Consider the following 12,822-nt stretch of genomic DNA (forward strand, 5'->3'; position numbering starts at 1 on the left):
CATTTTAGAGTCCTATGATAAACATTTCATTAATATCTGTGGACACAGTTGACGCAAAAAAATAAATAAATAAAATAAACCATCAATTCAGCATTTTAATTTTTGACTCAAAACAGAAAATGGAATTTTGCTTTAAAAACTTGAAATGAGAGTTCTAACAGAAATAAAGAGACTTTTCATTTATTTGCATCCTAATAAAGCGAAATTAGCTTGAAAAAAGAACAAAATATGATTCTCATATCGGATGTTAAAAGATTTCATTTTTCAAAATGTAGACATCTAAAGAAAAAAAAAAACGGTAATTAAAAGAGTTTATTTAAAGTTAATCATCCTTGTTAGTATGGAAAAATCAAAACCCATATAATTTTCTCCCAAAATAACTATTAAACATCGCACCACCACGCCGCCTCACCGTAAAAACACAAATATTGACCATCTGGTAAAATGATGAGAATATTTTCTAATCAAGTCATTATAAAGGTTCAATGCCAGATGCTGAGTGGTGATAATTTTAAAGTTAGTAATCCTATCTGAAACGATAATATTTTCCCTTACTATCACTTTGCAGTTCTAAGTTCATTTCGCAGATATATATTATTATTGTTTATTAAATCATGAGCGGAGAAAAGTGCTTATCAATGCCTTTTCAGGAAAGTTTACAGTAACACCGCTGCTAATTAGGTGTGATAAAACAAACAACCATTATATTTATTTGGCAGTAGCAATTATTTATCGCTTGCAGGAACATCCAGGAACATCGCAAGAGTGCCGATTTTTTTTTTTTTTTTCAAAATTAGCCGATTTTGTATGAGCTGATTCCTCTAATTTGACTTTTAAAAAATCCAAAAATTATCGGTTTATACACAGAAATATTCGTTATTTTGCTTTCAGATTTGTTCTTTCAATAAACAATTTGTGAACGATCAGATCTTGTTTATCAGAATTTTGTGAAGGGTCTGTTTTGTTTGATCGGGATTTTGTGAAAGGTCCGTTTTGTTTGATCGGGATTTTGTGAAAGGTCCGTTTTGGTTGATCGGATTTTTGTGAAGGGTCCGTTAACGGACCCAAATATCCTCTGGCCAGACCCCTGCTTGAATGTTGATAAACCATGGAAAATTATTACTTTCGAAGATAATTCAGGATTTATTAAATTTTTAGATAATAAATCCTTAATTTCCTTCAAAAGAACTTTTTTATACTTTTCCATGATGTTTTTATCTTGCAGTCATTATGAAAGATACATTATACAACTTTTAATGTAACTGAAACAACACTGCTGCAAAAAAAAGGCCCCTTCAAAATGTTTGATACCATTTTTGTTGATTCTTATGTAGAATAACCCCTTGAAACCAGGGGTGCACCCCCCCCCCAAGAGCAAGGGTGCACCCCCCCCCCCAGGTGGTCACCCTTGTTAAAACCAAAAAAGCCCACAGTTGTCTCCCATCAAGTCCAACTTTTTGAGCCCCTCAATTTTTTTCAGTTTTTTGTCGTTTCATAGTCATTATTTTGATTCGGAGGGGTAGGGAAAATTATATTAACCATTAAAACATTCTTCTGAAGGGCTAAAGAAATTGAAGAAAAGTTTAAAAGCATTGATATTTGTAGGACTCATTAGGGTCTTCCCCCAATATTTTAAAAATATTTTTTAAATCGTCAAGAAACAAATTTTATTGTCTAGGACTGAATTACAATTTTTCAAATTGTTGTTCAGTATGAAACCCAGGTGTTGGACTTGACTCCTATGAACCCCATGTTCAAACAAACTGTTTTTCTTACTCCCCCACTATGAAATGCGGGTGTCCTCTGCACTGTGTGGACACCCCAGTGGTGGATGGATAGTAATATTCTGGAAGAATTTTAGCTTCCTATTTCAACGGAAAGAGGGTGCTCAACCTCCTTCCCCAAACTTAATCATTATGGGGAGAGGGGGGGGGGGTTTAAAAAATACATTGAACTGAAAGAACAATGCTACATATTATAATACACACAAGTAATATGAATATACATTGCAATAAAATAATCTCTTTATAGTAAATAAAAGTAAGGTTTGAAAAAATATCTGGAAGGAAGTCTGTGGTGGACGTGCGTACAAGAGACCCCATAGCACCTATGGCCAGGGTTCATGGAAAGCCATGGGAAAAAAATAAGCAAATTTCAGACCTGGAAAAGTCATGGAAAATTGAAATTTTCAAAGTCATGGAAATTTATTCCAAGTCATGGGAAAATGTCTTGGGTCAAGAGAAAATAACAGTATCTAAAAGAGCATTAGAAGTTACGAATGATTTAAACAGTATTGCTTCATAAAAGCCAGAAAAACTGGAAAATTAAAAGATGCAAAAAACAAATCTGAATTTTGAAATCTCATTGCATCCACTTCTGTAGCAGCCACTCCTCTTTTTTTGCAGTGTGATTTCACTGCTTGGACGTCGCTCATTTTGAATTTACCATTATTTTCAACACTTCCTGTATTTTATATTCTGTGGTAGTTAACTTGTGCGTTCTTGATTTTGCCACACCCTCTTTAAAAAACGCAGTTCAATTGCACTCGATTTCGTTTCCATCACTCGTAAAAAAATTTACTATTGAATTTATCAGAGTTTATCTTAATTTGTTGAAAGTTTCAGAAAATAAAGATCTTTAGTCTGGTGATAGAATACAGAAAAGGGGGAATTCGAATACTCTTAAAACCGTAGTGCCCAACATATGGCCTGCAAAACTGATCCATGCAACGCACTGCTACATTCAATGTCAAAAATCAAACACTATGTTATGGAATTTCTGAATCTATATATTTATATAGATTTGAAAATGTTCAAATTAGTAAACAAGTACATTTAAACCAGAAGATCTATTCACAACTAAATGTTTTTTTTTTTAAATATAAATATCATTATTAGAATATCATTTATTATTTAGAAACATGAATTTACTAAACAATGTGGCTTTACTTTAAAAAACCAAAATACTGTCAAGTTATGTGGATGATTAAATTCACTGTTCACACTAAAAAGCTACTTTTGAAGCAATTTATTGAAATTTAGTAATAACTCATTCAACCTTTGTCAAATTCATTAATATTCTGCCTGTTCATTTAAAAAAAAAAAAAAAAACTATTAAACATTTAAGCTTCATTATATTCCATTCACTGTATTTTTTCTTTACTTAAATCTATATGATAAAGGCAAACAAGAATAGTTTAGTTTTTTAGGAGTACACTGATATTTTTTTAATCACAAGTAAGTGCTTCGATGAGGTAGCGGCATTAACATGGAAGTTTTGCTAGTGCTCATTTCCAAAAATTGGCAAGTTTGACATTAAATAGTACCTACCATTCTCTTCATCTAACAAGGTCATGGAAATATTTACGAGGTCATGAAAAAGTCATGGAATTTTTTCATCCGAATAGAGTATGAACCCTGTACCGGCCTTAAAAATTTGTACAAAATGACTTTGAGCTCTGGGACTGTGCACCTGCGGTTTTATTTATTTTTTTAATTCGAATTAGTTTTTTTGTGATTAATTTTTTAAGCTCTAAAATCGCGTTAATTGCCTATGAAAGGGGTGAAAATTTACTTGCATATATTAATATTATGTATCGTTGGAAAGAGTCTAGTTTTCCGCGTTCTACGCAATTTGTTTCAATGCTCTAACTTAAATGATCCGGGAGTTATTTGCGTTTTTAGCTCGAACTGTTTTAGGCTTAGCTAAAATTTAGGGGCACTGCTTTCTTTGTTAAATCTATCAGTAAAAAGTGCAGGAATTGTCAGACATGTGATAAAATAATTTGTTAGTGATAATATAACAATACGTTTTTTTTTATTGTAAAAAACTGTAAACCCTTATTTAAGGATTTGTTTTGCTTGTTACACGTATTAAGTTTTTTTGGATTCTCCATATTGTCTTTAGTCCCTCTTAAACCAAATAAACGAAGTTGTTCTATAATGGACAGTATTCACCTGACGTCACTGCGGGTAAAAACCCCTCACTGCAGTGCATTGTGGGAACTGTAGCAGGCGAAAATCCGGCGCTACAGCATATAGTAACACTCACTTTTGTGTGGTTTATAAACTCTTCTTTCTATTTAAAAATCGGAGGTTTTTTACGTTTTTAACTAAGAAACGTTGTAAAAGAATGATGAACGATTCATTTGATACGAAATACTCTCTTTATTATCGTATTTTCATAGGTTTAAGCCTCTTCGGTTTCTTATCAGAAACATGGTGAAAACTCGAATTCTCTTTTTATTTTCTCCGTTTCTCGGCATTTTCCATGCACTCGTAAGTCTTTTTAAGCTCTAAACATGTTCATTATGCGCATGAAGTCCAGTAATCCTTAAATAAAACGAGTTTTTTCAGCACTACTAACACTGCGTGATTGGTCAAAATACCCGCAGACGGACAGCTGATGGGACCGTTGCCAAACCGTGAATAAGGTCCATTGTAAAATTGGAATTTGTTGCAGAAATTCTTTGTGACAAATTTTTCTTTTCCCCCAGCATTTAAATGGTCCCAGCGAAGGCCTACCCCCAACACAGCAGAGGACCCCTGTGCAGCGAGAGGAACCTCAGAAAATCAAGCTCTGGAGGGAGGAGCAACTCAAGATGCTTCAAGTCAAAGGTATCTTAGATTATTAAAAACTGAGTGTATGTGTCTATGTCCGAGCTTCTTCTCCCGAACGACAGTGAACTGACCATCGAACCAGGGATCGATGGATTCGTCATCTTCCCGTCTTCATGTTTGGCTATTTAACATAATCCTCCGATAATAATGAGCGGATATATCCACTAAAAACTATTAATTATGATGCTTGGATTTCGACATAAAATCCCTATTTTTCGAAGGCTTTCCTCCATTCAAATTATTATTCAATGCTTCATCTCAACTTTCCGAATGAACGCTTTTATTAAAATTTACAGCGTGAAGAAAATCATTGAGATGAAAGATCTGTTGCAATTTTTTTTCTCGAATATAAAGAAATAAAATTAGGCTTTTGTTTTAAGGCTTTTCCTGTAATCAGGGTGTTTAAGTTGTTTACTTTTCGATTATTTTGCCGTAATCTGCAGCAAAATTTTGTTTTGTTTTTTTTTTTTTTTTTTGTTCAAGCCTGATTGTTAAATACGCGTCACATGACATAACTTTCATTTTCGAGGAGGACCGTGCACGTCGTAAAGTAAATGAGTGATTTACATGCAGTTTATTTTTAGTTACCTAACCTTAGTTAAACCTTGCTTTACGGGCATTTATTTATTCCTTAACGCGTTAGAAACTAGTGTCGGTGTACTACAAAAGCATCAACTGGACTGCTCTTACATTTTTTAGGTAGCCCGTGCAACGCCGGGCACGCAGCTAGTCTTAGATTATTAAAAACTGAGTGTATGTGTCTATGTCTGAGCTTCTTCTCCCGAACGACAGTGAACTGACCATCGAACCAGGTATCGATGGATTTGTCATCTTACCGTCTTCATGTTTGGCTATTTAACATAATCCTCCTATAATCAGGGTTGATTGTGTTCCGGTATTTTACCGAATTTCCGGTATTTTCGGACGTATTTCCGGTGTTTTTATGTCCGAAAATACCGGAATTATGTTTTTTTTTTTTTATGCTTTTATCTCCCTACCTCCGCAATTTTTTAAAAATTATATAATACTCATCAAATATACCTGCAAAAGCCTTAAGATGGACACCTATCCCTTAAGATGGACAAATGTCATGATAATTTGTATAATACCACCCCAAAAGTAATTTTGTAACCCATTAAAAACTTAATCAAATGTACACACAATATTTTGACTCAGAACTATATAATACTTTGGCAAAGGTGCACTTAAGTAATAGGGGCCAAAGATTACCCCCCCCCCCCCCCCATTCTCGCTTTGAAACTTTCAGGTATTTTTGATGAACTCACAAACACCCTTGTATAACTGTATAATAATTAGCGGAGATATCAATTAAAAACTGTTACGACACTTAGATTTCAACATAGAATCCCTATTTTTCGCAGGCTTTCCTCCATTCAAATGATTATTCAGTGCTTCATCTCAACTTTCTGCAACAGTGCTTTTATTGAAATTTGTAACAATGTAGAAAATCATTGAGGAGATAAATTTGTTGTCATTTTTTTTTCTTGAATATGGACGAATAAAATTCTGGGTTTTGAGAGTGTTGTCCTGTAATAATGTACGAATTTTTTGCGCATTTTCAATACTAAAAATAATGCCAAGAAAATCATAATTCTCATGTTTCTGAAAGTTTTGCTAGTAGTTAGTCAAACCTTGTTAAAACGAACTCGAAGGGACCGTTAAATTCAATTAGACTTTACCGTAGTTCGAATAATTGGAACAATAATCAGCAGCAAACAATAGGATGGGGGTTGCGCTTGTAGTTAGTACAAGCAGTAATTCATTACAAGTGCATTTGAGTTCATTAGGTTAGATTGTACTTTCTCTTCCTTATTTAAAAGAAGGTTACAAAAATATGTTAGCTAATCTCTCAATTTAATCTCATGCATGTTGATTTATCCTTTTTACTTGATATAAATACCAAGGGTTCAGGAAAAAACCCTCTAGTTAAAAAATTATAATTTTGGGAAACAAGCATTTGAATGTTCGGCAAGATTTTTTTCCAGTTTGGCCTATTTTCCAACAAATATTTCCGCTGACTTGCAGGGTTTGTACGAAGAATGATAGGCTATTCAAAGTACACTTTGGCAATCCCACTAGATGGCATCACTGTTCAGTTATTGCTTTATGCAGCCTTTGCTAACTTATATGAATTTACCGTATTAGCCGGCATACCGGGAAATTCGAATTTTACGGCATGCCGTATAATTTGAGGTTTATTTTGTAAAAACAAAAGTAAATTTCCCCATTCAGTTCCAATTGGAAAGCAAATCACTGTAAGGGGAAAAAATAAATCTTGAAAGTAACCTTCTTTCAAAAAAAAATTGTGCATTGCATACAATATGTGCTTATTATTTTTGGTAGGTCATTATTAATGGATTTAATTATATGCCTATAAATTAATCCATACAGAAGCAGTCATTGTTACAGCAATTTGTTCATAATTTTTTTAAATAAATTATTTTAGGTTCCTTTTAGAGAGGTAAGTTTCGTTTTTATTTATTGAATAGCTATGGTAAATTCTTTAGCACTGGTTTAGGGGCAGTCACTTACAGCTTAAATGTTTGCTTAGTTTTAATTTTTATAACATTTCTAGGCGTTATTGAACAATATTTTTCTTGTTAAAATACCAAACAAAAATAAACTGCTTATTGATACTAGTAAGATATGTACAGAACTTATATTCATTTTTAAGCTGAACCTATATTTATATAGCATTAATTTTCTTCCCTAGCCTCTATTTTTTCCGGCATGTCGAAAAGGACCAGGCAAGTGTCATTGAAAATCCAGGGTTCGTACGGGTCATGGAAATCCTGGAAAGTCATGGAAAATTAATACTTTCATTAAAAGGCATGGAAATTTATTTTAAGTCATGGAAAAATGTCTTGGGCAATAAGAAAGTAACAATAGCTAAAAGAGAGCTATAAATATTGAGTGATTTAGTAACCTTGCATATAAATTGAACCATCTCAAAAAGAAATCCGAGTTTTGGAATCCAATTTCATCTGCTTCCGTAACAGACGCTCGCCTTTTTTTGTAATGTGATTTTACTACTGGGACGTCACTAATTTTGAATTAACGATTATTTTCAGCACTTCTTATATTTTTTATTATGTAGTAATGAACTTGCATATTCTTGATTTTGTCACTTCCCCTCAAAAAGTGATTCAATTGCATCAGAGAATTCATTTCAACTACTTCTAAAATATTCATTATTAAATTTACCCAAGTTTGTCTCAATATGTTGAAGGGTGTAGAAAATGAAGACTTTAGTCAGGTAATAGAATATAGACATAGGGGAATTCTAATACTCTAAAACAGTGGTTCACAACATACACTCGCAAAAGTGATCCTTGTGGCCAGCTTAAAAATCTGGTTTAGAAAAATGAGACTGAAAAATGTGATTTTACTTTTAATGAACGCATATACTGTCAAATTACATGGGTGATTATAAGCACTTATGACACCAAAGGACAATGCTTTTAGGAAGTAAATTTATTATTGGAAACTTAGTAATGACTCATTCAATTTTTGTCCCATTTATTACTATTTGGCCCTATTTATTAAATATTTATTAGATATTTAAACATTAGTGTATTGCGTTCACTATATTTTAATTTTGCTTGAATTTATATGATAAAGACAAATAATAATTTATTAGTTTCTGCAGTGTGCACTGATATTTTTTCAGTCACTAGTAAGTTCTTCAATGAGGTAGTGGTTGGTACTCATGTAAGTTTTTCTAACGCCCATTTCCGGAAATTGTCTAGTTTTACATCAAATAGCACTATTCTCTTCGTATAAGTCATGAAAAATTTTATGAAGTCCTGAAAAAGTCTTGGAAAAGTCATGGATTTTTTTTATCCGAATTGAGTATGAACCCTGAAATCTGGTTAGACCGAATTTTGTGGCATGCCGGCTAATGAGGGGTAATACGGTGATTTTGTTTGTGTTGTTACTGTGTGAACGTGTAACAATCGCTGTTTTGGCGTCTTGTATTTCAGATGAGGAAGAAGAGAAAAAGAAGCTAGAACTGCAGGAATCTGCGAAGAAAGAAATGGAAGATTGGTATGCTCGATACAAGGAGCAGATTGAAAAGGCCAAATTAAACAATAGGTACTTTATAGATTCTTTTTAAACTCATTTCGAATATTAATGTCATGGGAGAGTTTATTATTGAATGTATTTTTCATTTTACTAAAATTTAATGCTTTATTAAATTTTTTATTTGTCTGATAGCCCTTGTTTTAAATGGTGGAACCCTGAATTTTTGTGTTTCTTTGGGTACCCGAAACATATTCTAGAGCAGTGGCGGATACAAGAGGGGGGGTCATGACCACCCCCCCTAAACCGTCGACAACAATATCTGTCCACATCGGATTCAAACACTTATTGCATAAGCAATTACAGTACAGTAGAGAACCAAATATCCGGGAAGTTCGGGAATATCGCTATCCCGGATATCTGAATTTCCCGGTTTCAGGGTGGCGACAGATCAGGGAAAAGTCAGGGAAATATCAGGGAATTTTGAAAAAATAACAAAAAATCAGGGAAAATTGATTTTATGAGAAAAATTTTTTTTTTTGCTTTACAAAATTAAGTACTCTAATTCCTTATGCATTTTCCGTTAATTATCTGTTCAAAAAGAAAGTAAAATTAATGAGGTGCGATTATACACTGCCGTATATTTGTGCATCTTTTTTCCTCAACATCAAAGTATTGAATCTTACTTATTAACCACAGGATGAACTTCCTAAGATTGCTTCTGTGTCTGTTAGGTTGTTTATTTTACCTAACATGAAATTTCTTTTTACGCTTTCAATGCTATGTAAAATAAACAACCATACAGGCAAAGAGGAAGCCTTCATTAATGCCTTAGCTCCTTTGCCTTTATTTCATTGTCTCGAAGTAATTAGCGTACTGCAATCACGATTTCAAAAAGAAATCTTCGGTTTTTGAATTAATACTATAAAAGCTTAAAAGTTATTACTTCTTCGCATTTTTAATTTAATTGCTAAAATTGAACTTTCAATTAAAAAAACTTTGTTTTTTGCCGTTATACTATTTGTTGTCACCGCAGATTATAAAGGTTTTCTTTTCTTCAGACTTAAGTGATTCTTTAATTTTATAACCAAGTTGTATTCTTCTTTTATATATTTTGAAATTAACTAATTGCTTTTTTTTTTCCTTTTTTTCCCCCTTGCATTTCAAAGTTGTTTGTTACAAAAGCAATCTAAGCTTTTTTTCGTTACATACTGAAATCATTTGAAATAGAGTTAACTTGTGTACTTAAGTAAATATCTTTTTTTTTTTAATTGATAAAATGCTGTATTCATTCATTAAAACCTATGTTCTTGATTAGAGAAAAGCTCCCTATGAATGGATGTCAAATGGTTTCATCTGTTTAGCATAAATATGTCAATTAGTTAGATAAGAATAACTACATTACTTCTATTCTTTCACTATTACTTGTTATTCTTGCAACAATTATTATATTGTTTGAAAACTTAGTTCAAAATAATTTCAATTACTTTTTAGTAATATCATAAATACACATATGTTTTTAAGAGTAATTTTAATAGTTTCTTAAAATTCTTATGCTAAGTGGTTTCTGGAAGCAAAGTGTTTTTTTTTTTAATTTTCTATAATCGTTCCATGTAGAAAAAACTTGTGTACTGTTTAGAAGATTTTTTCTCCCCCCCCCCCCCAAAAAAAAATTGACTTGATATGTTTTTTTTAAACCATTTTATTAAAAAAGTAGCATATTTTAAAAATATATCTTTAGTTCAACAACTTTACACAACTTAAAACATTTAAAATACTGCATTTTATACAAACATACAGTGGATTTAAGGTAGAGCAAAGAAAGAAAACCATTATCATTGGTAACGTAAATCAGGGAAATTTGGTGTACTTAATCAGGGAAATCAGGGAAAAGTCTGGGAACTTTTTTTTACAGTTCCTGTCGCCACCCTGGGTTTTCTGGATCGCTACAAAATGCTATTGGCGGATTGTTTATAAAACTTAAATTACTATAATAAATAGCAATACATATTAAAATAAGAAGAAAACAGTTCAGAATTGATTATCAATATCGAAAAATTAAAAACTACTAGAGAGAGAATAATTTAAACACTAAAAAAGTTAAGTTATCCATAAGACCTGAGAGCCTCACATTCATTTTAAAAAGGAGAAATAAAAAAAACTTTTCTATGTTTTAAAACGAAAGAAAATGAAAAGAAGGGCAAGAAAAAAGTTTTTGAATGTAAGTATGCGATTTTTCTACTATAGTATATGAAAGAATTTGTTTTCATGAACGCGTTTTTTTTTTTTAATATAAAGGTTGTTTGGTGTTTGCGATTACGGTAGTTATTGATAACTGTTGTGCTTGCAGCAAGTTCATACCAATAAAAATTTGACTAATGAGTCTGGCGTTTAACGATTTCTAGATTCCACCATCAACTATCCGAAAAATTCGCGAATCTGGTTTTCGGCATTTTCCGCACTTTTGAGACGTCGCTTACTCTCTAAACGGCTTTAATTGGAGACCATTCAAAAAAAAAATATTGCATTAGAATGTGACAATATTCATTTCTTGGAATGAAACCTGAAAACTTCAGACTTACGAGTGTACTTTTTAATTTAAGAAAATATTTCGGAAATTTTGCCCAGTGTTAAGGATAACCCTTTGAAGTTCGTTTCTGTAAACATTTTCCCGAGTTATAGATGAGTAATGTGGTATTTATTAAGAAACTGCTTAATATTCTTTTAGGTATTTCCAAAAAATGCTTAGTTTTTCAAAAATTGCCGAAAATGCGTATTTTTTAAAAATAGCGAGAAAATCGGCAAAAGGTTGCCGGTTTTCTCGTTTCCCGGTTTTTTGGTTCCCGGATAAAAGGTTCTGCACTGTATCTTTTCAATTTAATACCATATTATCCGGCATGCCGGGAAAAAGCGAGGTTGACCAGCATGCTGGGGAATTCAAATTTTCCGGCATGCCGGATAATTAGGTTTTTTTTTTTTTTTTTTTTTTTTTTTGCAACAAAGCAAAAGTAAATTTCCCCATTCAATTCCAATCAGAAAGCAAGCAACTGTAAGGAAAAAAATTAATAAATCCCGAAAGTAATCTTCCTTCAAAAAAAAAGTATATTTCATATATTATGTGCTTGTTATTTATAGTAGGTTATTATTAATGGATTTTTAATTACATGCCAATAAAGTAATCAATTCAGATGCAATCATCGTTACTGCGATTTGTTGATAATTTTTTTAAATAAATTATTTTAGGTACCTTTTAGAGAGGTAAGTTTAATTTTTATTTATTGAATAGCTGTGACAAATTCTTTAGCACTGGTTTAGTGGCGGTCACTTACTGCTTAAATGTTTGCTTACTTAGTTTTAATTTAATTTTTGTAAAATTATTTGTTATTAAACACTATTTTTCTTGTTAAAGTAACAAATGACATTGTTAGTAAATATTTTTACAGAATCAAACTGTTTATTAATGCTATTAAGATATGTATAGAACTTACATTCATTTTTAAGCTGAGCATATATTTTTTATAATATTGTTATTTTTCCCCTAACCTCGATCCAGGACATTTCCTAACCTCGTCCCCTTTCCTAACCAGGCCCAGGAAAGTGTTATTGAAAATCTAGTGACCCCCGAATTTTGCGGCATGCCGGATAATGTGGGGTAATACGGTAGTTATTTTTGAAAGTAAATATTTGAACTACTGCTATTCCTTTTCATTGCTTATGAACTTAATCGGCAACGTTTCTCCCCCAATTAGATTCCCTATTCCTGGCCAATTTGATGCTTTTTATTGACCCCCCAAGCAGTTTCAGAAATTTGTCATACCCAAAACTGTAGGTTCTTACATTGAAGGCCCCCCCCCCCCTCAAAAAAAATGGATTTCTGTATCCGCTCCTGTTCTAGAGCTGCATAGCTTTGAAAAAGTATTTCTTACAAATCAGTATTCAAAATGAGAAATTGCCAGTCACTAAAGTTCCACTGTAAAGAAGATGCTTTTCCTGTGTCGATTAATTTATGGTACAGTCGAACTTCGTTAATTCGAACATGCTTAAAACGAGTTGTTGCTAAGAAATATATTTGTTATCTCTCACCTATTGTTTATTTCTTTTTGGGTAAGACAAATTAATTTTTAAAGGTCCCTTTGAGTAACTTTTAAAGAGGGTCGAC

At 32.4% G+C, this 12,822-nt stretch overlaps 1 protein-coding gene across 2 annotated transcripts in view; it reads left to right on the forward strand.

Annotated features, from left to right (window-relative positions):
* The window catches only part of LOC129232400 (clathrin light chain A-like), a 47,149-nt gene that overhangs the window by 15,034 nt on the left and 19,293 nt on the right, over positions 1 to 12,822 (forward strand). For both annotated transcript variants that reach the window (XM_054866545.1, XM_054866546.1), the window contains exons 3-4: positions 4,496 to 4,616; positions 8,624 to 8,735. In XM_054866545.1, the coding sequence (XP_054722520.1) occupies positions 4,496 to 4,616; positions 8,624 to 8,735 (233 nt within the window). The remainder of the gene's footprint in view (positions 1 to 4,495; positions 4,617 to 8,623; positions 8,736 to 12,822) is intronic.

Source organism: Uloborus diversus, unplaced genomic scaffold (assembly GCF_026930045.1).
Source record: "Uloborus diversus isolate 005 unplaced genomic scaffold, Udiv.v.3.1 scaffold_12, whole genome shotgun sequence".
In the NCBI taxonomy this organism is placed as follows: Eukaryota; Metazoa; Arthropoda; class Arachnida; order Araneae; family Uloboridae; genus Uloborus; species Uloborus diversus.